This window comes from Dermacentor albipictus, chromosome 1 (assembly GCF_038994185.2).
Source record: "Dermacentor albipictus isolate Rhodes 1998 colony chromosome 1, USDA_Dalb.pri_finalv2, whole genome shotgun sequence".
Lineage (NCBI taxonomy): Eukaryota > Metazoa > Arthropoda > Arachnida > Ixodida > Ixodidae > Dermacentor > Dermacentor albipictus.
The window spans coordinates 112,083,926-112,111,226 of NC_091821.1; the positions used below are offsets into that span (position 1 = coordinate 112,083,926).

A 27,301-nucleotide genomic window follows, 5' to 3' on the forward strand; every position below is an offset into this window, starting at 1 on the left:
TAAACAGCTCTAAGACCCAACTTATATGTTTTCACAGCCCGATGAAGAAAGTAGATTTGAACCAGCAGCTGCTCTTGCACGGATCTAATTGTTCTCAATGTCAATGTCTACCCCTGAGCTATAAAACTACTGTGAAATACCTAGGATTATACTTTGACAGTGCTCTTTCTTGGAATGACCACTTATCCCACGTTTGTAAGAAGCTCCGAACCGTCTCCTGTGTGCTGTATAACATTAGATACTATATGCCACTTTCAATACGCAAAGGTATTGTAAACGCTCTCGGTTATAGCGTACTGCGTTATGGCATAACGATCTATGGTCACTGTGCAGTTCGTTGGAAGAACAGGATCAATTCTCTCCTAAGATCATTGTTAAAAAATATTGGCTATGATTTAGGCCTGCGCCCCAATTCTGATGTTTTTAAGGTATTTTCGCTACCTGATTTTGATCGCCTTTTGATGGAAACTATTGTCCTGAAACATTTTTGGTTTAGTGACTATAAAATTCCGTATGTTCCCACACGGTCTCTTCGACCGAAGGAAGCTTTTTGTATTTTCCGACGGTTTACAAGATATGGAAAGCGAGTAGGAGATTTTTACGTTCCCTTTTACTTCAATAGGTTGCCTCCAAGTGTTCGCCGTGCAAAAACTAAATATAAAATAAAAAAAGATGCTGCGATACTCTACTTAGTGGGTGTACGACGTTGTACGCGCATGCTTCACCACTTATCAAATGATTCCTGTGAATTCGCTGGTTACTGCAGTATTTGTTGCACTGATCTGAGTATTTTCGTGCTATTTTATTTTCCTTCCTTGCTCTTTATTCTGATGTGTATTTTATATGTAACTTGGGTTCCGTGTCTATTTTTATTATTATTATTTTTTTGCCACTCTACTATTTGATGTGCCGTAACTTTTAATGTGCGTTCATGGCTGTATGTTTATCTGCGTGGTTCCGCTGCCTGTCGGGCTCTGCCACTCAAGCCCAATGAGGCTTTGGCAGGCCGGATGTTTGTACATTTTTTTTTTCAATACTTGGCACAATAAAGTATTATTATTATTATTATTATTATTATTTGTTAGGCGGTGAAACATGTCGCCCGATGAAGACAAGCACACGTGTCAGTATGGTATTCCTGTTAGATTTTCGTTAAAATATTCACGTAATATTTTTTCAAGTCATTACACATTGATTCCGTAGGAGCAGACTTACCACGCAGAGTGCCTTTTTGTGTATGCATTTTGTACTAAGTTGAACTCTTTCTTATTATTTTTTTACGGGGTAGGAGTGCAATGCCTACGCCGCAAAAAAATAAACCCGGCCGGCCTTGCCGCCAGCGCCCATCTACCTTGGACGACGCTTCTTCGCCTTTAAATACATCGTCTGGCTTCTTTCTTTCATAACAATCAAAAAGAAAAATACTCAAAGGTTGGTAAAACTTCAGCTTTGTGCATTTTTAGGCAGGCCAATAAGGGAACTTAAGACTTAAGGGAAGGGCAGTTCGCCGACGTACGCAGCGGAATTGCATCGGCGGTGCAGAGCTATCTTGCGTTTTACTCACCCGTGCCTTTGGTGACTTCGTTGATTAGTGGTGTACACATTTCCATTAACAAATTCGTAATTACTCTTTTTGGGGTTACTTTGGTAGCACTTATTCCGCAATGTCACGTGTATCATCGTCACTACAACGTGTGCCGGCATCGCGACAGGCGGAGTCGTTCGAGATATAAGTCTGCACCAACGACGTGCGCCTATTATTGAGATACAGAAAGAATACGAGCGACAAGGGTAGAATAAAAAAAATACTATATATACATTGAATGCGTAAACAAAACGAAGAGGTCACGTAGCACGAGCTCCATTTCATATAACTAGGCTTCGCTGCACTTGTTTGCGGGACGCACCTGTCCCGTTTGCAGACTGGTTTGTCCCAAACCTCGGTAGCATCGTGTATCTATCCGCTCTCATAGAGGCCTGCGCCATTCTTTCAGCTGTCACCGCAGAAGTAATGGTTTGGCACCCGAACAAAGGGAAAATTGCATCGCGAGCTTCAGCCACTCTTGCTGCAAAGTGTTGTCGTCTGCTACTGCATCCCGAGCGTACTTTTGAAAGAGGCCGCTAGGTGGCAATCACTGGCGTCTCTATAGGCGATGCACTACGCGTATAGCGTGCGTTGACAACCAAATAGCGACCAGAAACCACGCTACAGCACGAATATTTGTACTCGTCTGCTTACAAGACGTTCATAAATTCCTCTATATGTTCCAAGACATCTGCTTCGTGCGACTGTCCTTAAATGTATGGTGTAGCTCAATTTGCTCCACGATTGCGATAGCAATTATGTAGAGACTCCAGGCGCATTTCTGTCGTTGCTGTGATGTTCCTTATAAAGTCCAAGGGCGATAATTTAGTCACCAGGTGCCGTGTGCTGTATGTGCGAGTGAAAGCATGCGTGGGTGAGCCGACGATGGCGGCTCAATCTCACCCGCGCAAGAAAGGAAAGCCGGGAGGAAGCAAAGGAGGACGGGAGGAAGCACGCCTTCTTCCGTCGCGCGCAAGGCACCGGAGGGGAGGGAAAGGAGCGGGTGGGCGTTCTACTTTGGCGGCTTCTGCGTATGGCGCGGGTCCTATCTCGAAAGCGATCTGCGATGGGGATAGAGTGCGGCGACTGCTGATGGCTTCGTGTGCGCTGTGTTTGCGCCGCTTAGTTCGCTTTGAAGCAAGAGGCAGCACGAAGCTCAATTCGCTCGCTGCTGCTGCCGCGCTCCCTCACTCCAGTGTTTTGACATAGAATTTCTGCGGTCATCGAGTGAGATGCGTTCATGTTTGCTTGTGCACGCGGGACACCATGTTTATTAATTTAGTTAGTAAGCGAATGTTTACAAGTTTATAGGGCCAGCAAAGATACTATCAATACTTCGTATAGCTGTTTACTAATTTGCTATTGAAATCGATGCTTCGTCTCTCGGGCGAAACTGCGACTAGTGCGACGGTAATTATATAGCACTCCAGGCGCAATTCCGTCTTCGTGATGTGCCGTATAAAGTAGAAATGCGATAACATAGCGGCCGCGTGCGAGCAAAAGGGTGAGAGTGAAAGCGTGTGAGGGAGAGCCGAGAATGATGGTGACTCGATCACGCGCGCGCAAGGCAGGGAAAAATGCGGGAGGAAATGCGCCGTCTTCCATCTTTAAATTATGGGGTTTTACGTGCCAAAACCACTTTCTGATTCTAAGGCACGCCGTAGTGGGGGACTCCGGAAATTTTGACCACCCGGCGTTATTTAACCTGCACCTAAATCGAAGTACGCGGGTGTTTTCGCATTTCGCCCCCATCGAAATGCGGCAGCCGTGGCCGGAATTCGATCCCGCGAGCCGTCTTCCATAGCTTCCATCGTGATATGGCGGCTGGGGGGAGCTCTACTCCGGCGGCGCGGCTGAGCGCAGCTGCGCGCAGGTGCGCGGGCGCTATTTTGAAAGCGATCTGCGGTGGGTACATAGTCGCGTTGAAGCGAGACAGCATGAAGGGCAATTCGCTCGCTTCTGCTGCCGCTATTCCGCACTCCAGCGTTTCGACAGCGAGTGTCCGCGTTCATCGAGTATGCTCATGCTTGCCTGTGCGCGCGTGACGCCATGCTTGTTAGTTTAGCTAGTAAGTGAATGTTTTCAAGTTTATAAAGCCGATAAAGGTACTATCGTTACTTCGTCTAACTGTCTAGTAGTTTGCTATCGCAACTGATACTTCGCCTATCGGGCAAAACTGCAGCATTTTTATTTCGTTCTGTCTTTTACAACGAAGCTGTGAAGGGCTACTTTCCCCACCATCGTGTCCACATGTAGAATAAAATCCCGATGATAGTGCAATGCCGAGCGGACCCGCGGCGGAAGTGACGCAGGCGTTAAGTACTCTCCCCACGTGGGCTCATCCCGAAGATAGCGCAATGCCGGGCCGACCCGCGCGGAGGTGGAGTTCGCCATTAAAGGGCCCACATACATAGCTTCGCTGGTCATCCTTCTTCACAGAGTGGAAGGGCGCTGAGTTTTTTTTTTATCACACTTTTCCGCACTGCTACGCCTCATCTTGTGTGCAGTATTTGAATTCAGTGATTTTCGTTCTTGAGAGCTGGTTCCCATTAATTCGTCTGCCTTTTCTCATACTGCCTTAGGTATCACGACTGACGGGCAATTGTTTCTACGAAACGTTGTAACGTGCAAGCTGCTCTGTGAATACAGGCTCTGATCCTTGTTGTGGTTTTAACATATATAGAGAAATAACTTTGTAACAACTCTCCGTGCCTGTCGCCTCTCCTTCCGAATGATTATTCGATACACCAACAGTTTTGTGAATCTGGGTCACAAGTTTCGTTCTATTACTTACCGTTAGGACGCAAGGCGTCAGTCAACGTGACGGCCCCGGTGACGGCATTAACAGCGAAGGGTGCTGACTGGTGTGATTGGTGTGGCCTGGGTCCAATCTGGGGCTTAGCGGACACGAGGCTGTAGCGAAGAGATGGTAGAGCTCCAGCCAGCACCGGGGTGGCCTCCAACCCTCCCGCGAGCAGCGTCAGAGGCACGACGACAGCGCGCAACGTGTAAAAGGGCCAGCCCGCAGGGAAGTCGGGTGGTAGCTCAACCCTAGTCACTGGAACCTTGCGGGGCCACTCGACCCGGTAGGCTGCAGGGTGGGGCGCAAGAAGGAGTGTGAGATTCACAAACATAGAACAAGCATCACATGCGCAACATTGCGTACGTATGGAATCAGTACGCAACAGGAGCGCATGCACAAAGAAAAGAAAAAAATAAGCATGCACATGGGCGCAGATACACAAACAGACACGAAAACAAACATGGATCGATCACCGGGAAGCATGCATAGACTCAAATTGACGAGACATGAGAAAAACTTGAAAAGGTAATTTGGAAACTCGGTATAAATTCTACATACATCGAGGACACTTCTCCCGCGGAATGCTGAGTTACCTTTCTTGCCGTGACATCCTAGCAGCTTACATGACTGCCGGTAATGGTTCATTACTATGTGCTGACAACCTATTTTCGTAACAGTCTGACATATTTTGCCAAAGAACCAAACGACAAAGAATGACATCATGATTGCATATTTATATTGATTTCATGCATCGACAAAGGGATAAAAACGGTCTTCTCTTGGTCTTCCATCTTTGTCAATGCGCCGCAGGATCAATAGTCTTTCTTTTTTCCACCACATATACTATAATTTTCTGGATATTCATGGCGCTCTCCTGCTTCCTCCTAATCAGATTTCCAGCCATATTTTCAATTCCCGTAGTTTACAGCGAATTCGTGGACCTACCAAATGATTTAACTAATCCTTTCTGCCAAACAATATTGAATATTGGAACTTCCCGAGTCTGTTGCCAATTCGAGAAATCCTGCAAAATTCAAAGATAGCCTTACAGCCTTTTTCATTATCCAACTGCTTTACTGTGCGTCTTGTTTTTTTTTTTCGCTACCGATACTTTTTCTGAGTATGTTTTACAGTATAATATGTCTTTGTTTCAGGCTTTCTTCAGTATATTTTTTTTTTGTTCTGTCAGGAATCCTTGAGTAAGTTCTATCTTTGCAGTGCATTTTATTATCCTTGCACTCATGTCATTTTTGTTATGTCAAGCATGGTTATATCAGGCATAGCCACTAGCTACCACGGAGGGCACTCAATCGTTAAGCAGCTATCAGAAAACGGAAGGACCCGGTCCCTATATTATACCTGGAGTTACCTTTCTTTTCGTTTATTTTTAGTACTCCTGAAAAACATGTTTTCCCATCAAAGTTTTACATTGCTGAGTCCATCTTTGTGCACATGATAATGCTCACTCAAGTCACTAAGGGCCAGAAGCTTAAGATTGAGGAACCGAATCATCGGTTCTTATAGGTCGCAATGACATTGAATAAATATGAAACATAGTAAACGTGAAATGCAGGTCTTGGGCAGTGCATAGTGATTGTACACAGTGTAAGGCGACAGACTGCAGTGTGTTTCTACTTGATAAAATGTTGCCCTAACATGCTTAAAGCAATTTGTAAAATTAAATGAGCGCGCCCGTTTGCACCTGGCGTCAATTCGTCACGATGCAGAAATTTTACGGTTGAAAGGTTCCAAATTTCTAAACTATTACAGAGCTAAGCCGCGCTCGAAACCATACGAAGTAGAAGGAGCCCCCGTCGCATTTTATATCTCCACCACCTAGTGATGTAGTGTGTAACGTGCCACTTTCTCGGGTTTTTTTCCTCGTGACAGCTCGCGCTTCGATACGCAAGACTGCACATCTGTGGGATCGGCTCACATTCCCAAGTACCCTCTTCGTAGCAGCTAACGCTATGTAGAAACTGTACGACGTGGTTCCGCCTTTACCATCAGCCCAGATCGAGCATGTTTTAACGTTTTATCGCCGGAATGCAAATGTCATCGTCGTTGTAACATACACCATGCAGATGGCATAGTCATAGGTACGTACGGTTCTATAACATGTAGCTACCGATGATGTCACAATTCATGTTTCTCTTGCTTACGCTCGTCCTCTACCTATGTACAACCCAACAATCCGCACGTCGTACACTGTGAAAAAAACCTGTTAATTGAAAGAAAACTTACAGAAATATTCTATAACACAGAAGAAATTTTCTGTGAATCCTCTATGACAGAAACCTGTTAAAAAAAAACAGAAATTTTCTGTTCCTGACTTCCAGCCTATAAATCGAGTCAAAATTAAAATATAACTGTTCAAAGTTATTGTAACTGCATAAAAAAACTCTAAAATAAAATTTTATAGTTTTTTATTGTCATACACGACGTTTTTTGCATATACCACGCGCGACGCGCTGTTTGCGGTGCTGCTTTGATGCCCCGTACCATAATCAAGATGGCTGCGCTTCCAGTCAACGTACGTCGGCACTGCACCGTTTCTTCTTTCGAAAATCGTAAGAGGTGAGCGGTTTCCTTTTCAAGTAGGTTACAAATAATGCACGACGTATTCTTTTGCCCAATATTTCCCGCGTATTCATGACATAGAACAAGACTACAATGCATCCCGCAAAGAATATTCAGGCAGACAGTGGCAAAATATAGCAACTATGTGTTTCGACATTTCAGCGTACGTTAGGCTTTGTGAGGTAACGTTGGATTTGGGTATTAAATTTAGCATTAGTTTTTTTGTTATAGCACACGTAAGGGCTAGCCGGTAGGCTTGACAAATGTATTATTGTCTATTCTTGCCTTTCCGAATGTACTTGTTTTCCCTGTGGCTGCGAGAGAAAAAAAAGCATGCGTGAGCTTTCAACAAAGCTCACTCAGCGACGTTAGCTCTTAGATACGATCAAGTGTTTAGCTTATTGAAGTGACCGCAAAGTGCGAGTCTTTTTTTTCTGTAGTGTAATATTTTATTTGCTTTGATGCTGGCATATGAACCCGCTGCATATGAGGGCACATGGTATCCAGTATTGATTTTGTTGCTTCGTTAGCTGCGGTTCGAGAGTTTTAGTACGTTACCTTCGGGAAATGATTTTGCCTGGCCACTGACTACGTCGTTTTATATTGAATATAGTTAGCGAGAATACTAGACTGCGTGGCTTGGTGTACTGCCTGCGCATTTTAAAAGCACATCGCAGAAAGTGCTAGCATCCGAGCTGCGAAGATATGCTGTCATCCCTCTCGTGGCCACAAAGGATTGCCCGCATGTCGTCTGCTAGCCTCGCTTTCTGGCTTTGACAAAGATGAACTAAATGTACGAATGGTGGACAGCAAAAATAAGAAAGAAATGGTCAAAATTTGCATGAATTGAACTGCACCAACACGTTTAGTAAAAAGTAAAAATGCGGCATGTGTCATTGTTTCTCATAACTAATACTATACAGTTAACGCAATGTGTCCACCGCTTTAAATTACCAGAATTATGTTTTACCTTGCGCCATTAAGTTTGACATTGTTACAAAAATAGCTGAGGTGTGATTTGTTTGCGATGTACGTACAGTGCGTGCACTCGAAGGGTGGTGTCGGCGCTGTATATAGTAAATGCTGCGAATATCTGGTGCTGAAGTAAATCCCGTTTTTGTTTTTCGTTTGTGCTGTTCAACGTTACTGTAGACGAGACGTAGAACAGACAGCCCACGGGAGTTCGGATTACTAGGGGCTAACGATGAATATCCTTTTGTATTTCATGCCCTGTGCTCTTGCGTGGTGTTTTCAGCGCTGATAGCAGAGGTGGTACAGAAAACGCGCTGGTAGCACAGGCACCCATACAGAAAGAGATCTTGCGGTAGACTCTATGGGCTCCTCAATTCAAAGAGTGAAGACGGGAGCATGTCTACGCACTCTGTGGAACGCGTATGCACCCAGCGTGGCCACACGTCGCGCAGACGCCGTGACGCCGGGGAGCCCGTCATGCCTGTCTTCTTGTCGACTGCTACATGTTCTGACCGCACCTAGCCTGCGTTACGCGGAAGCAAACTTCGCTTTCAGTATTATATTTCAATTGCAGGTAAGCGCCAGCTTCGGGTTTATGCAGAAGAAATACTGTTGTTTGTTATTGCCTTCCTTTATTGTTGTTCGCCTTCCTTTATTGCGATAGCAATTATATGGACACTCCAGGCGCATTTTTGCGATCGCCATCAGCGTCTCTATCGCCGCGATGTTCTGTATAAAGTCCAAGCATGTCCCTGGGCGATAACACCGTCGTCACGCGTCGCATGCTGTAGGTGCGAGTGAAAGCCCGCCAGGGAAGGCGACGATCGCGGCAACGTTACTAGACTGGCACTTTGGAAGAGAAATGCTGCAGTGAAACAGCTATACAGGGGAGTTTGCCTTTCATGCCATCGTTGGTCGTCCGGGAGGGCATGAAATGTGCGGAGCTGTTATTCAAACTAGCTTTTCTGGAAGCCGGGAGAGATCAGGTAGCCTGCACTTCCAAAACATTGCAGGGCAACGAACTTTCTTGAATTAAGACTCAACAGCAAAGCGCCGCCATGGCGTATTACGTTTCCGCAAAAATCGTTTTTGTTCCAACCTTTGCATCCGCTGAATGCCTAACCTTAAAATAACATGGTTCATAAAAGCCGAAACAACTACGACCAGAATATCCGAGAAACTGACGCTGAAAGGTCTTCTTTAAGCGAGATAAAAAAAAAGAAACAGCTCCTGCGTAAAAGCCTGCATGTGAAGGAGCACATTTATCTATCATCCCAGTCCACTTGAAAGAACTATGACGAAAAAAATAATAAGCTGGGTCACTAAGAAATCGACAAGGTAAGCACAAATAAGACATAAGTGCTGAGTGGCCATTCCTTTTTATTTATTTATTTCTTAAAATGTAAACCCGCATCAAAAGCAACGCTTTTCCTGATGTACCACACAACGCTACGGTCATTTACATACACATGCTAAGAGCTTTATACAGTAAAGAATCCGATATGCTACACTAATAATGGCACTCTTGTCACATCCCCGTAAAAATAAAGGATCAGTAAAGGCGAATTTGGAAGATGATAAAGAAAGATCACCTAGAGTTAGTCACCAAAGTATAAACTCATAGGCGTATATACCGGGAGGGCAAGGGGGGCAATTGCCCTCCCCCCCCCCACTGTCAAAAGGAGGGGAGCAATCTATGTCATTTCCCCCCCCCCCCCCCCCCACACCACTTTTGAAAGCGCGCACTCGTACTTCCGGCTGCACGCTAATGCTGTACTTCCGGCTGCACGCTAACTAATGGAGGCAGCTTCGTTATGTTTGGTGACTGTAAGGACAAGTTAATGGGTGATGCGGAGGTGAAGTTAAAAATAGATGGGTAATTGGGGCTTTCGCAACCAATTACATATGCTAGCACTCCAGAGCGTTTGAGCGTGTCTAACAAGCGGGGCAGAATTGAGCCCAGTGCCCTGGCAGAACTATAAAAGCCGCGAAGACCAAATTTAACGAAAATTGGTGGTACACTATGGAAGCTCTTTGTGCGAAGTTAAATGCGGTTGGATCAAACACAGATTTTGTAAAAAAAATTCTTATTCGAGTGTTAGAGCGTGCGATATGGCCGCTATCAGCTATGCTTCCCAGTGTCCCGACATAGCTATAGGTTACAACAGGTTTCTATTTTGTAAAAAGGGGATGGCGGACATGGTAACTGCAGTGTGCGACAAAATTTTTACGTATCTGGTCTGTTTAGAAGCGTTGCAAGTAATTAATGAGCCGTCGCTTTTCTTTCCCTATATTCAGACTTCATAACACGTTCCGTCTTTGCTTCAGCGATGTCCTCGGTGAGTTAAAGAAGACATTTTTCTTATATTTGGCGAAAACAAAGGGCGCGTTATGGGCAATATGTAAGTAAACTTCGAAGACAGGGGACTAATTATGACATTTGTAGTAAATTACACATGTGAGCTATCGCAAGCTTTATGAATGTGTTTTGCGAACGAAGAATTTATCCCGTCGCCCTGGCAGTACTGTGAACTCAACAGATGTCAAATCTAGCGGAAATCGAGTGGGAGGGGGGGGGGGGCGTTGTAAAGCAATAAAGCATTGCATACCCCCCCACCCCCCCTCGCTGGACATCCACTGTCGCAGAGCCGAGATGGCGATGTGTGAATATTGCAAGTATCTTATGTTGATTGCACGTCATTGGGTATAACCTCGACAATACTATTACTTAAACTAGCGATACAATTATGCTGCAGACTTAAACAGCAACTACAGTTCTTTGGTGAATTATTCAAATTATGTGTAGCAAATGTGCATTTTTTATGTGCGCTGTACTGCTGCTACTGGGTGTGATCTGGGACCACTGCGAGGCACTCATTTCCTTTTGTCCCTGTATCATGTTGAGACTTTATAGAGTTGCAGGAGATAAATGCACATTCACAACATTTTTCGGGCCCCCCTGTCTGTTAAATAGTAGTTTGCAATATATATATATATATATATATATATATATCACGCGTATTTCCCGAACGCTCGGGTAATACGCGTGACAGTTGGGAACGTGCGCGTCAAGTGAAATGATGGAAGCGTTCAAGGTGGACGAAGATCGAGTACCGCAGGCCACCGTGTGGCTGGCTAACACTGACACTAAGAGCCCTTCCTGGGCAGAACGGAGTTTAATGACTGGCACGAATAATGCCCATCCATCCTATTCGTTCTCTGTAGTAGCAGGCGTTCTCTCTCACTTTGAAGCCCCAACTCTCTCTCTCTCTCACTCCCTCTCCCCCTCTCCTTCTCTCTCTCTCTCTCACACACACACATCCACATGCCACTCATTTCAATATACTATATTTTGTTGTCTACTTCAAGAGAACGTCGATCAATTATACAGCATTTTACTACAATTTAACGAATAATTTCTTGACAAAAACGCTCTACAAATTTTCTCGCCACCCCGAGGCGAGTAATGCAAGGGAAGTGCACTGCTGGACGTCGGCGCCGTTTGGAGGAAGGACCAAACTTCAAGAATGTTTTTCTCGCCTAGAAGAAAAAGTACTCCGATTTCACTTTCTGTACCAAGTAGTGGTGTGTCCTTTTGAGAAAGACGCAATCTTTAGATGAACCACCTCAATGTGGTATTTACAGCTGAAAACGGTGGTGTAAATTCAATTTGTTATGTTCATTTTTGCAAGTTTGGGATCATTTATCTCAAATATTGTGCTGTTTTTGAATGCCAAAATATTTTAATCGATTATGTGGACACAAGGCTGCCAGGAATAGCTAATAAAACAACTACACGAATAAATCTAAATATTTTAAAGAAAAAGAGCCCCTCAAAAATGCCCTTATTGGCCCTTTTGGCATCATTGTAAGTAAACTGAAGATAAAGTCGGGGCCCAGATAGACGAGCTCACAGTAAAGCGCAATCTAAAGTGTTGAGACAAAAATTTGCGCTTTCATTGGATTAAATTTTATTTTTGCAATTTCTTTTCCTTTACATCATGTTTTATTCTAAGAGTAAAATTCGAATGGCGCTAAGGCAGAGATAATAACATTTGTTTCTCACAAAATATATCAGGAATACTTTTCTTTAGCCTTAATGAATGTCCGCAGTTCTTTCTTTAGGATATCACGGAAGGTCGAGCATTCGGTCGATGCTTTTACATTTGAGCTGGACGAAGACCTTCAATAATGACGATCTTTCATAATTAATTAATTTTGGCAGTGGCGTGCAGCACTTTTTTCATTATTTCTGGCGCAGGTGGAGGTGAAAATGTTCGCCACTCTTTTCACGATAACCGGTTAATACGATATCCCGAAAAGATATACGGCAATATCACGCTGCTCCTTAGGCCGACTGAAGCAAGATTTCCCGACTTTCACCGTGTATGCATCAAGGGGCCGTATAACGTAAAACTATTTCAATGTATTTTTATTCCAATCTCCTGACGTCAAATTTGCGTAAGCGCCGACGCAAGCACCGGCCGGTTACCCGCAGGGTTGTCTGAAAAGACCAATGAAATGCCCTCCTCGTTTATAGGAGGTCACTTTTGTTTGCTTCAAGAACGAATAACATTGCCTACACTGAGTGGCTTGTCTTATCTAGTTGGCTGACAAGAGGCGAAGAGCACGCTCAAGTGGAGATGGATTCGATGGGGTCGAGCTAGTGCACTGAAACTCGATAACCCGATGAAGAGGGTGGTACCGGCGTCTGCGATTGGTCCGCTTTCTCTTACTTAGTTTGCGGTGGCTTGTCGAAAATCGCGGCGGCATGCAACGGAAGAATAAAGTTGCAGCTAAGGCGGATCCTTGTCAAAGAAGAGTTGGCAGAGCGAGGTCGTAAACGTGCCGAAGTGCTCGAAAACGTTCCAGGGCCGCGCAAAAAGTTTTATTGTACGCAAATAAACCCATGATCTCCAGCAGGTGCGAGATAGCCAGTGCCTGAGCAATCGGCGGCAGCCATCCTTTATTCCTTTCGGAACGGGGCAGCCTGCGGCTATTCAAAAGAAAATTAAGTTTTGTTCGGCATATTAATGCATCTTTAACGCGTACACGTCACTTTGACGCGTTGAGTTCTTGCTGTTTCGTGACGTCGCGCAACAGCCAGGTGAATGGGTGTAGCCCGAAAACTTTTGACCAATTTCAGAGGGCTAACGGCGAAAAGGCGTCGAATCAGAAATAACTATATTTCTTTTGTTCGGTCAAATCATGCATAATCAGTGTGCATGTCATATGTGATTGGAAGCTATCGCGGTTTTCGTGAGGTCGCGTGACAGACAGGTAAAGTGAGGGTGGTCTAAAAAAGTTCTTGACCAATAGCGGAGGGCTGATTGCAGAAATGGAATAGAAAAGTTTGGAATAGGTTTACGTTATAGCACCCAAGGCCCAATAAAAGATCATCATCATCGCCATCCGTCTTAAATTTCCTGCTCGAAGGAGGCCAAACTCTTAGAGACGTTCGATTACTCCCACCGTGCGTCAAATGAACCCATGAGATACTTGCAAATTTTAAAATCCCATCGTTCGGTTCATCCAATCACCTGCCTTATTCGACTGCATTTTCCTTTTCGTGGTGCCTATTCCGTTGCTTTAATAGACCAGTTGTTATGTGCACTACACACCGTAAGACCTTGCCGTATCCATTTCTACCTAATGTCAACTACAATAATATATCCCGCGTTAGCTCTCTATTAGCGACGAGAATTAGGAGTGGCGCCCTCTCGCGTGTGACGTCACGGCCAGGACGCCGCTCGCTCCGTCTCACTCGGCGGCCGCGCGCGCTCGTTCCCTTCGTGTATGCTTGGGGTATGGGTGGCTCGAGCCGCACTTATTGAATGATATGTCGGCTTCTTTCTGCTGCCATACCTGAACCACAGTTCCTTCTCCTAAAGCATGTGAGTCAATAAAATTTGGGGCTTGGATATCGCAAGCTATGTAGCGTTGAACGGGGCTACTGGTGTTACAATGCATATATGCGCCGTGTCTGTCCATAAATTTTGCGTAAAAAGAATGTCTACAAATTCAATGCGCCAAGTTGTGTACGATGCTTGGCTAAACACTTAACATTCCCTTAGAATTAAGCTATGAGAGACATTGCATTTTACATGAAAGAAAAATCTTGTTAATTGGCGTCAGCATGTTATCCGTGTTAGAGAGACATTGCCCAGCGAAGCTGTCATCATGATTCTTATAACTCTGGTGAGTTGTTCTAGCCAAATATGGCCCATTTATTATTACGTGAAAGAAAGAGTTAGACGCCCATTTTTTATGAAAAAGTTTGCTGCTAGTTTCACCCCTCTCCGAAACAGGCTTCCAAAAAACGAATCGCTCATGGCTGCTAACATGACGGCGCGTCATGTAGAGTATTTACATAGTTAATCCACAAGTACCATAGTAGCAATCACCTGAGAGAAAAGTTTCGTTGTTAAGATCGAGAGCCAATCAATTGCAATCGATGAAATGTTTCATAGTGGCCCTCAGTAGCCTTTATCGACAATATGGCACACCTATCACGCAACGGTAGCAACCGACTGTCGGTATGGCGAGGCATGCTTTGTTCGTGAAACCCATCAGTTCACTACAATTTCGAATTGAAACCATAAAGCATTTTTTTACAGCTCCAATTGGAATGGCTAAAATATTCTCGAGCTACTACTGCGCAGCTTAGATTGCCCAGAAAAGCAAAATTCAGGCACTTTCTGTCTCGCCATGTCTCGATACGGCGTTGTTTAATTGTGCAAACGGAGAATCATTCGCTTCGTCGGTACATAAAAGAGAACCTCGCCCAACTGCAGGCAAAATAAAGTTTGCTCCAATCCAATCGCAAACATTCATAAAGAAAACACCACAAGACTTGATATTCACTTGATTTTTGACTCTCCACAGGGGAATTATATCTTCAATATGTCCCATACTACTAATGATTGACGCTTCGACTTCTTTCTGGCTGCAGCATGCGGTCCAACAGGCATATTTCACTAAAAAATTTAGGCCGAGCAGCCTGTGTCAGTTCGCCAAACAAATTCGTCATGTATATTCCTCAAGCAACAAGCACCAGTAAATTTCTCAAGTGAGTTGAACGTGTAGCACAGAAAAGGGAATATATATTGGTACATTCCATTTTGTATTCTGTAAATAGACGTAAGCCTTCATTAGATTTACTTCAAATTGCCGCCGCTTAACATAAACACGTGAAAAATCGCCTATCTTTAAGAAGCAGTCAAAGAAGCAAGTTGTACTTGTAGAACCTAACTGCAGTATTAGTTAAGTCCTCGTGTTACCGCCGAGCGTTTCTGTGAAGAGACGCAAAAATTTTATATTACACCATGAACTACTCGTCGTGAGCAAACCAGTTTTAGCGGATTGTAACTGTTGTAGAAGTTATATATAGCCAGCGTCTGTTATATACTTGTTGCACCGCGGCAGGTATGGCATAACTGGATTGATATTTTCGATATTTTTGTGGTTGTCGATTGAAAAACCCGCAATGGGCTGGTCTGCGCTCCTTCGGCTGGCACTGTAGCGTTGCCTTCGAGAGCTGCATTGTCGTCTAAGAAATAAGCTCTTTGAATAAATTTTCGCAAATGAAGAAGTCGTAAAAATATATTTGAGACGACCGCCGTAAGTATACAAGCAAAGAGAACGAGGGCGCGCAAACGAAAACACCGCCGAAAGCGCCCGGACACCGCCCGAACTGTAGCAGACGACAGGCGCGAGTCCTTGCCCTGACGTCACGCGAGCGGCGCTCGCAGCGCCCCTGTAGTTCGTTCACGGGGCTAATAGGGAATGTACTCCTCGGTCTTTTATATATATCTGAACGTTACACCTATCAATTTTTGTTCCACTCCTAAATGTACGCTCCTCAGCTTCAAATTTCTGCGATATTATCCTATGTTCACCCCCATAGTTTCCATAAAGATTAGCGGCCCACAAAGAGTTCAGAAAGGCTCTCAAGCCCACTTTGTTTCTCCGCGGGGCACTCGCAGAACAAACGAAATGCCGCGTGCGCAAATTTCTTGGTCAGCACTCAATCTAGGTGCCGTCGGCGCTCATATTTCAGGAACTCCCTCAGCGTTCGCTGCCGCTGCGATTAACTGAAGCGAGCAATCCCGCACGCTTCTTCCACTCGTAGGTGACGAGCCCTGCGCGACAAGAATTTGAGCGGGTATGCGCTTAAAGGCCCGCGGGAATGACAACGGGAACTCTCCCTGCTTCATCCCTCGAGTAAGCTCTACTCATTTGGCCATTGCATCAGGTGCCGGGATTCTTGTAGTTTAAAGTGAATAATTAAATTTGATTTTAAGCGCAGGTAAGAGCGCAGCGAGATTGAAAACGCAGAGCTCCACTTAGGGCGCAATGTTCCTTTTTGAGCGCCACGTGGGACGCCCTGCCGTCTTCGCAGTACATGTTGTATCTGCACGCGTCAAAGGGACGTTATCGGGTGCAAAACTAAATCAATAATTTTTTTTTTCAGTCATTTGGCAACAAGATGTTATTCAGCAGTGGAGAGAAAAAAAGAATGGCGAAACTGCTCTTTCTGTAATGTTGCGCCCCAATCTGAGCACAGACATGCCTGTGTGACGTTAAGGATTTTAAAACGTAATCTCGTATTTGCGTCGTTTCGTCACGGGAAAAGTTCGCGGAATTTGCTAGTCTCAACTTTTGAGTCTGTTAAAATGCAATTTAGTCTCGCTCGTGTAGAGACTGTCAAAAATTCATCACGCAAGCTGGTGGGGGAGCTTTAGGGCGGCGTCGCCACCCGTATATGCCGCCGTTCGTGTGTCCTTCCTGGCTTTACCGAGCCACAGCTCACGGTAGATAAAAGTGGTAGTACTGCAGCAGGCATAATGTAATAAAGAAATTGTTTCATTACACATTTTACTTTCGAATAATCGTAGGGTTTGACGTCCCAAAGCAACTCACCGACAATGAGACAGACACCGTTGTGCGGGTCTCCGGATTAACTTAGACCAGCTGGGTTTCTATGACGCGCAACTAAAGTCCGCGCACACGAGTGTACTTCATTCCCAGTTGGAATGCCGGTTGCCGCAACAGGAAATCAAACACGCGACCTTCAATGCTCGCCAGCAGAACGCTGTTGAGCAACTTCGCCATGGCGACGAGTAATTTCGTATTTCTAGATGCGTTCTTCAACTCGGACAGCTTAGGGCGTCGTGGTCAATGTGCAACTGCGCGAAGATAACGAGGATGGAACAAACCAGTCCTGCGCGAATTTCTTCGGCCATCATTTGGCTCGCTCTGTGGCCCTCTTCCTTTCACTTTCTCCTCAAAGCACCGGCAGCTTAATTGGTAAACCACCGCACGCATCGTGCGGAAAATCGTGGGTTCGGATACACATGCGACACTTTCCATTCTTCCTCGTTATCTCTACGTTTCAAATAAACACAGTAAATAATTTTCCTTGTGCCTTCTCTCGCATCATTGTCTGTTCTCTTGATACCATTGTAATTAACGAAAAATAGAGGTCATTGGATCCCTTCACTCTTCTCCGTCTACAGGTGTACAGATTCAGACGACCTTTGCTCATGGGGCCCAAGAGATCAGTTTAACGATGCTGCCATCGCTTAATTCACGAATCCAAAGCGCCGGTATATAGAAGCCAGTGCGCGTCCAGGTATTCGAGACATTGACCATTAGCGCAAAATGTCGGCGGTAAATTTAGGGGCTCGTTCGCATCCCTAAATGGGCGACAACTATGAATTATAGGATCCAACGCAACGATCCTTAATGCGCTCAACTGCCTCCACTGACGTGAGCCAATAAGACGTTCTTTCCCTACATGGCAAGTCAGCCTTTATTCCGGAAACTCTTCTTGGTTCGACGGCCACTTTTATTCGGAAGTAAAGGGCTCTAAACTTCGGACAAAGAATGAGGAGACACAGGGCGAGTTTTATGCAACGTATGGAAAAAATTATACAATGAGTATTTAGAAAGCGGACATCGTTAAAATGCCTTTTCATCCGCTCAAATCATTTCCCATCACGTAACCACTAGAACTTACTTCGTCAATATCCTGCAATATTGCCGAGGTTTGAAGCGATCGCGGCTCAACCTGGCGCGCGCGAAGGAAGAAAGCGGAGAGCGCCGTCTTCCGTCGCGGGAAAGGCCGCGGGGAGATGGGAGGGGAGGGCGTTATGCTCCGTCAGCAACGGCGCATTTCGCGACCGGGCGCAAGGCGAACTGACGGTCCCGGCTCAATCTTGCGCGTCACGTAGGGAGGAAAGCAGGCAGTGCACGACGGGGGGGGGGGGGGGGGGGGGGGCAGCTTCGACTCCGCCATCAAGTGCGTACTTTGCGCGGTCGCGCGCGCCGTATCCTAAGAGGAACCTGCAGACGACTCATACCTTTGTGCGCGCTGTGTTCTCGCCGCTCTTGCGTAGAACCGATAGATCACACGAACGTCACTTGGCTCGTTGCTGCTGTCGCGCTTGCTCACACCAGCGTTTTCACAGTGTCCGCGCTCATCGAGTGTGATGTGTTCATGTCTGCTTGTGTGCGCTGACACAATGCTCGTTCATTCAGCCAGTAAGCGAATGCCTCCAGGTTTATACTGCCGAAAAAAACTACTATCCTTACTTCGTATGGCTGTCTACTAATTTGCTATCACAATCGATGCTTCACCTTTCGGGCGCGATACTGCGACTTTTTTGTTTTTAGTTTTTGTTCCAAAAATAAAAAAGAAAGAGCATGGACCATATAGCGCAATTCGGCCTATTGATATTGATTACATGAAGAAGTGAACTTTACTTGAGCGACAGATTGCAATGTTCAGGTTGATAATTAAAACGATTCACTGAATAACTTCATAAGTACTCTATCGGAAGCACATATACAAATTACGAAATTGAGGCCAAGAAGTAATCAAGTCATCTATTTATTATTTATTTGTTTCTCATGATCATTTATCATCTACATTGCGTCACTTCTCCACTGATCGGCTTCAATTCCGCAATTTCCACATGTACCCTCAATTGAATAGTAAGATTAGAAGAGTTATATAATAGGAAGTCGTGAGAGAATGTGCATATTCGCTTTTAATATCACATTCTAACTCGCTGCATGGTTAAAGAAATGTGTCAACCATAGCTGCACAGACGGTATGTTAATAGTGTCATGAAAAGGTGACACGCATAAAAATAAAACCAACAAAACAACCAAGGTAGTGAGAGGGTGGCAGTAACACTTGTAGCTGAACCGGTGGAGCCGAACCTGGGATCTTTTTTTTTTCTTTGTCTTCATTGACTGGTGTTCCTTTAAAATTAAGCAATAGTAATTCTGAATATGTCTCCTTCTGTGTGCTTAACTGTACTTAAATAAGAAAACCACAGACGCCTCAATTAACTGGTTCACACGTCCTCTAGATTAGTGCACATTGGCAATAATAAAATGAAGCTTGTGAGTGCAATCTTCTGTACAGGTTTCTACATTTTTGAAACAAACAGTGACCACCAACATGGAGTTATGTCTATGTTGTGTGTATGTGTGTTGCGTGTGTGTGCGTTGTACGCGTGTGTGTTGTGTGTGTGTGTGTAGGGGGTCCCATGGTGAGTGCTGTTTGTTTCAATGTGTACACGGTACCATTGACTGACCCCGTACTGATATTCTGCAGTTACCTGAAATCAAATAGTCGTCTGGCTGGAATGACCATCATTTGGAAGTGGCCTCCCACACAGTAAGTACTCAGATACGCACACACGGCAGGGCTTTGTTGACCAGTTTTCCCCAAAAAAGCTCTTGAGCTAAAGTGCTTCACTGAGCTATGTACAATCATGCTACTGCCATATGTATATTAAAGCACCACTGTTGTTTTTCAGTTAAGTCGCAGCCTGGCGTCCTGAGAGAGGAACCAAGGTCCAGCGCCCAAGCAGGCAGCACGGCCTTGCACCAAAAGTTGTCTCCATAAGCAGCTGTCTTCGCGACTGAGTTTTAAAGCAAAAATCTTCACCAACGTAAGGTCGAGGCCACTTTGGGTTTTCTTTTTTTCAGCACCATTATGGTTTGGTATATAAGCTGGCTTTCCTGCACTGTAGCAAGAAGTTCGCTGTTTCTGTTTTTTTTTTCATGTGGCTTATTTAGCCATCAGTTTTTCTTGCTTTAAAATAAAATAATTTTCTTTTTTTGTACGAAACAAACTGTAGCCTCGCTCTCCTTTGTGGCATCATTTATCACAGTGGTAGCGCTGCCACCTGCTCTTTGTCACACGTGGCTCTATGAAATATCTGGTTCTTTGGTTTATAGAAAAAAAAAAGCCCACCCACCACCTTGGCTAAGCGACTATGTTGGGCTGCTAAGCACGAGGTCGCCGGATCGAATCCCGGCCGCGACAGCCGCATATTGATGGAGGCGAAAAGCAAAAACGCCCGCGTCCAATGCATTAGTGGCAGGTTAAAGATCCCCTGGCGATAAAAATTAATCCTAGCACTCAACTACGGCGTGCCTCATAATGCGATTATGGGTTTGGCACGTAAAACCCTATAAATTCATTCATAAAAAAGAAATAAGCCTTAGAGCGAAATTAAGTTAAACAATTTCCAGGTGAGAACAGTTTTGCTTTTTTGCCAGTCACCTACGATGGTTAAACCAATATCTGACTTTACACAACGGTTCCTCTTTACATCAAAAAAGGCATTCGATTGTATCTGCATTTTGAAAATACGCACATCTCTTCAATGTGCACTTCACACTGTCTGGACACTGTGACATAATGCACACCTGCTATGATGCCTCATACACACTGCTCACCCATCAAGATGATATTGTGTGTCGCATATTTGTGCTTGTATACATGCTGTAGCTAACTGAAAACAAATTTACTGAGTGGGTCGGGGGAGTTCTCTAAATTGGCCATCACTGCCTATTATACACAAAGATGTGCGTGTTTTTTTACTTCGCTTGCCTAGCTTTGAAAGAGCGTGTACTTTTTCCTGTTCTTCCTTCTTTACGTATGCGTGCGATCCATGGCGAGCGGAAGCTTATCTATAGCCTGGGAAATTGACTTTTAAGCTGTTATAACACCTGGAGGAAAAGCGATGCTGCTTGTTTACTGAACCTAGTGCGCATAGCAGTTCTATTAATACACATGTTTTCATATTTATCTGTCCCGTGATGTTTCGATGTAAAATTAGAAAGTCATTTTCTTCTACAATGTCCTAAATTACAAATTATTTCTTACAGCCCCATAGAGAAAAAGTGTTGACCATATTTAACAGCAGTGCAAGAAAACTGAGTAAAGGAAAAACGGAGACACACGAGCGCTACGTGTGACCTTTGTCTTTTTTTTTTTGCTACGGTTGAATATTTTCAGCTTTGACCACACAGCCTAATTTTCATCTTGAGACCAGCTGCATATTTACATAATATTTGTTACTTAATAGTGATTATGTGACGCGCGACAGAAAACTCAAACATGACAGATGTTCACATGAAAATGGAGACTAGAATTGATGAATAACAGTGGTCGAAAAAGGAATATCGGCTGCAGCCAACGTTCGTGAGGGCGGCAACTGCCCTCACGAAGAGGAATGCCCCTTCATAGCGTCGGTTTCAGCGACAGTTCTGGTTCGCCTATTATTCGTCACGATAGAAAATTGTCTTTACACATGAAGTTTCTGTGAAGTGGAACAGAAAAAAAAGTGAAGTAACAGAAAAATATCAACAGAAAACAGAACTTTTTCTGTGTCTCATAATCGATAATTGTTTAGCACATGCATTCTCTGTGAAATAAAATGGAAAATATTATTAAAGTAAAAGAAAAATTTAAAACAGAAAACATAACTTTTCTGTAACATAAAACACATAACTGTCTTTAAACACAACATTTCTGTTAATGTAAAACAGAAAGAACTTCTTAAATAACACAAAAACAAAAGTAGAAAACAGAGCTTTACAGGAATTTTCTGGCAAGGCAGCTGCCAGAAAATTCCTGTTTTTACACTACAGACAATGACAAACCGATTCTTAGAGAAACCGCAGACTCATGCACGCCATGTATCCAGACATGTACACTACAAACAGAGGCACGTCGTGTGGCGAGGTTGCCACACTTAATCGCATGCTATGGGAGTGTCGGGACTTAACAAAAAAGTCGGGCAGTTCCGACCCCTCCTTCGCTTCCACCGCCAGCCTCCGCTCGCGCTGGAAGACCACACTGCTCAGCTCTAACCTGACAGCATAACTCTGGGCCGTCCAGCGAACCGAGGAAACCACTTCGAGACAAGGTATCGGAACCGGTCCGCGGCGGGTGCCCAGACCCACTAAAAACGACGCCGGACTCGAATCTTATTGATATGAGAATAAAGTTTACGTTCTTCTTCTTAAGGAAATATTGTTTACAGTGTAAGCTCGCGTCGTACGGCCGAAGTGAAAATCATGCCGTCGGCGTCATACGATTGTCGGCCCCGTCGTCACGCACACGCTTACGTCAGACATAGCAGTTCACCTTACACAGTCAGATCTGTACGCAAGTAAGTATGGGTAATTAATTACTTTGATCAATTACGATGTTGGTAATTTAGTAGTTTAACGACTACTTTGTTTACCCGGCAACGTTCACGGTAACTTAATTACTTTTTTTTCGGCAACCAGTTACATTAGAACATTATTGTATTATTATTTCATTATTACATTATATTACATTAGTTACATTATTGACAGGACAAGCTGCAAAAGGCGATGCACCCACCGCGGTGGCTTAGTGGCTGTGGTGTTGCACTGTTAAGTGTGAGGTCGCGGGATCAAATCCCGGCCGCGGCGACCGCATTCCGATAGGGGTGAAATGCAGAAACGCCTGTGGGGGTCCAGTGCATTTGGGGCACGTTAAGGATCCCCTGTTGGTAAAAATTAATCCGGAGTCCCCCACTACAGCATGCCCCATAATCAAATCATTGTTTTGGCAGGCAAAACTCCAGAATTAAAAAAAAAAGAAACAGGCGATGCAGCTATGAGAATCTGAATTTTGCGAAAATATATATGACTAGGACGCCCGAGATCGTGCCACGCATCAGCTCGGGTGCTCAGTATCGGTTCAGTCATCTTAACGTTCTACCAGATGTTGGTAGATGAACTGAACAGGTGCTGGTATATGTTTCCATAGCGAAAGCCACTTAAAACGCAATGCAAGGAAATCACATACCGACCATTTTTGTTTTGCTTTTCATTGGCCCAAGCGGGAGTGCCTTCCCCAAGTACCAGCAACAATGAAGCGCTGCACTTCATAGGGAACCCCAGATGCTGAGTAATCGCTCTGTTTTGCGCAAGGTCGGTATACGTTATAACACCCCCCAGCGCGCACATCGAGTGAGCTGGCTAGCCTGCCAGTCTTGCCCTATGTTTTTTTTTTCCTCGAGCGAGTTTTCAGTGTTGTTGCTGATGTCTCCACAACAAAAACTAGGTACAATGACTGACAAAATTTTCTTCAAAGCAATTGTTCATCCAGATACCATATTAATCCGGATATAGATCCACCTTTCTTTTTTCAGAAATATTACCCGTAATTGGCTCTCGACCTATATTCGTGACCAAAGGATCTCGACCTATATTCGTGATAAAAGCTAGCAAAAATAATGAGCTAATGGAGTTCAATGTGGAACAGAGCCGCCGCTGGAGCCGCGGGAGCCCATGCCACAAGCCAAAATGCCCTGCCATGCATGTCGATACCATACGTCGAAGCCGCAGTCGCGCGAAATAAAAAATCGCCTTATTTACTCGATTCTAGCGCGTGGCGACTGTACCGCGCGCCCGTACAGTACACTACTGTCTGAATTAACAAGCATGATGACACACGCGGGCAAGCAAACATGCACACATCTCACTCGATGACTGTCAAAACGTTGGAGTGAGGAAGTGAAACAGCAGCAGCTGCCTCTCACTTCAAGGCGAACTATAAGCGGCGAAAACACAGCGCGCGGCGGACTCGGCCCCCGTCACGATCATTTTCAAGATAGGACCGAGCAGTCAACGCGACGTCGTTTTCGTCTCTGTTTTTCTACCCGCGCGCTACTTCAGCGTCGTTTTCATCCCCTGGCACATACCCGCGGTGACCATATAGGATGTGGCATTAGTCACATCCTATATTGGAAAAAAAAAGGGCATCGTCCCGATGCACCAACCTCCGAAGGCAGTGCACAGACGGTGCAAAGTTGAGGTCATGAGGGAAAGTACGGCTTCATACGAAGCACGTGCACAACCTCGGGCTGATGTCGCCGGCGTTTGGAGCAGTTAAGACTGTTGGGGACTACTTCATACGGGTGAGGTGGCCGCCGAACGTGGGAGAAAAAACAATAACGCCGTCAAGGTAACAAAGACAGGTGGCCCATTTGTAGCCGCGCAGAAGAGAGTCCATCAAACGTTCAAATGTCGCAGGAGCATTGCATAGGCCAAAGGGCATGACTTTAAACTGATATAAGTCATCCGGCGTGATGAAGGTAGTCTCCTCGTGGACCATTTCATCAACTGAAATCTGCCAGTAGCCGGATCGAAGATCGATGGACGAGAAGTATTTAACTCCGTGCAAGCAGTCCAAGGCGTCATCGATGCGTGATAGTGGGTAGACGTCTTTTCGCGTGATCTTGTTTAAGTTGCGATAATCGACGAAAAAACACCAGGTACAATCTTTCTTTTTCACAAGGACGACAGGCGAATCACCTAAGGGCTGGCTGATTGCTCGATGACCCCTTTGCGGAGCATTTTGTCCACTTCTGATTGGATGACTCGACTTTCAGCATGCGATACCAGCGTTATATTTACAATATATATACAACATGAGTTAGAGTTGTTAAGATGGCTGACCACCAACAACACGCAGCAGCCCAGCCGTCTCGCGATCTTTTTGTTCCTCTCTCTTGTTTCATCCTTCCGTAACAATATTGCAATAAAACCAGCAGACAAAGGCAGCAGTATCGTAATCTGGCCTATAGACAAGTACAAGAATGAGGCCTCCATGTGTCTGAGCAACCACACACATTACAGAAAGCTCGATTCTAACTCAACTTCAGACTATAGCAATACTGTGCGAAACACAATAGCGGAGCTCCTGTTCAGGGAACTAATCACGGAATCTGAATATCGCTTCATGATGCCCAAGAACAAAGAAGCAGGCCGTTTTTATCTTCTGCCTAAAATACATAAAGTTCCCGTCGAAGCAATATTTACAGCAGAAGTCCCAGGTTGGCCTATTGTGTCTAATAACAACACACCTACCGAGTCACTATCTAAATTCGTAAAACACCACCTATCAAACATCCGCAACACCCTCCCATCTTTTGGTCAATACACACCGCCCTTCCTTCGCATTATCGACGGCATCAGTGCCAACCAAGTCCTAGTCACTTTAGATGTCGCTGCCCTTTACACTAACATACCCATGAGTGAAGGAATTAAAGCCGCATCGAAATCCCTCGCAATCAATTCCCAAGCGCACGCTCCTGAAGTTTACCTGTTGCTCCTTAGGTTAGTTCTCACGCTCAACTACTTTGAATTCGATTCTATTCACTACCTGCAAACTTTCGGCACTAGCGTGGGAACACCATTCGCTCCGACGTATGAGAGCATTTTCATGGAGCAGCTTGACGCAGACCTGTTGAAATCCTGCCCTTTATTTCTACACCTATCTTCGTTACGTCGATGACATATTTGTAATGTGGGAACACGGCACAAGCGCGTTAACCGACTTAATTAGCCATTTCAATCACTTTCACCCGAGTGTATAATTTATTGCTCACTACTCTCCTAGTCAAATAAACTTCCTCCACACAATGGTCTCCATAGAAAACAGAAAACTGAGAACGACTCTTTACCGGAAGCCAACGGAGAGCCAGCAATATTTAGAATACAACAGTCATCACCCGCAACACTGCAAGCAAGGAATTTTCGTCGGACAAGCGAAACGAATAAGAAGAATCTGCAGCGAAGATAACAATTATATGCACCACCTAAATGACCTTAAAACAACACTGGCAGAAAAAAAACTATCCACAAGTTGTTCTTGATGTAGCTTATGATGTCGCGTCAAGATTGGAGAGACAGTAGGAATTAGCTAAGAAACCGCCTATACCAGAATCTGACAGACCACCAGCCTTTATGACAAGATATTCCTATGCACTCCCAAATATAAACAACATCCTACGAAAATACCAACCAATATTATCAAGTAACGAGCATCTGAGAATAGCGTTCCCGGATGTACCAAGGGTTACCTATCGCCGCAACAGAAACCTTAAAGGCATGTTAGTGCGCGCGAAAGTCAGCCAACTTCATTGCCCCGTAATAAAAGCATGTTGTCAACATGCTTTCAATGTTGTCAACATGTTGTCAACATGCTTTCAAGGAACCTTCAAGGGGACATTAAAATTAGAAGCACCGCACATTGTTATACACACGAAGTCAAAACTAGCTTTAGTTGTACAAGTTCGGATGTGATTTATATGCTTGAATGTTCCTTCTGTAAAAAACAATATATCAGCAAAACGGGGCAATCAATGAACGTCAGATTAAACGGACATCACACGGACACAGCTAAAGAGCTTCCCAAAGCCGTCGCCAAGCATTTCTACCAACCAGGTTATTACTTTGATGAGCTTAAACTCTGCAACTTACAGTCAAAAATCCATTCTGAACGAGAAAGAAAATACAGAGAATCATACCTTATCCATAAGTTCAAGACATTGCAACCAATAGACATAAACGTTTCAATGGGAACTTTAGAATCTATTCGCTATGGTGAATTTCAAGCGATACGCGTAGTGCGCGCCGATGGAAGCGCCACTGGTGGCGGCCTTGCGCAGAACACACGGGAGAGGAGCTAGGCGCGCGCCGTAGTTTGTTTGTCGTTGATAGTGATTCTCTGTTTTATTCGCGTTTTCTGAGCAAAATACGCAACACCCTTCGCATGTGTGGGGTGGCCACAGCTTCAAGGAAAGTCGAAGAAGAATTGTTGAAGGATGGGGGGCTCAAATACCGGCGAAAACGTGCCGGCAACACGGTTCTAATCATTCCCCGCAAAGCCTCATCAGCGGGAGCAACGGTACCAATGGATCGTCGCTTCGGCGGGAAATTTCTCGTTCTCATCCTTTCCTTTGTCTCGTCGGTATTTTTTTCCACTCGATCATAGTTACACGCGTAAGCGGCGAAGTTCGTCTGCAGTGTGGCATGCGGTTTAAAGGCATTTCGCTGAAGTTCGGAATGCCGTTTGCTGCTTATATTGTTTTCCGCTTCTTTACCGCGTTGGGTTAGCTAGGCAGCACGACTGCACGAGCGCTTTGTGTTGCATGTTAAAGCTACTGAAGTTTGCAAGAACTGATATTGCTGGTTTTATGTGGCCTGGTAAATCCTCGCACCAGCTGTCG

At 44.8% G+C, this 27,301-nt stretch overlaps 1 protein-coding gene across 1 annotated transcript in view; it reads right to left on the reverse strand.

The window, feature by feature from the left end:
* Window positions 1–27,301, reverse strand: part of LOC139049438 (proto-oncogene tyrosine-protein kinase receptor Ret-like) — a 379,568-nt gene that overhangs the window by 155,214 nt on the left and 197,053 nt on the right. Inside the window, exon 2 of the mRNA XM_070524812.1 lies at window positions 4,380–4,676. Within this exon, the coding sequence (XP_070380913.1) occupies window positions 4,380–4,676 (297 nt within the window). The remainder of the gene's footprint in view (window positions 1–4,379; window positions 4,677–27,301) is intronic.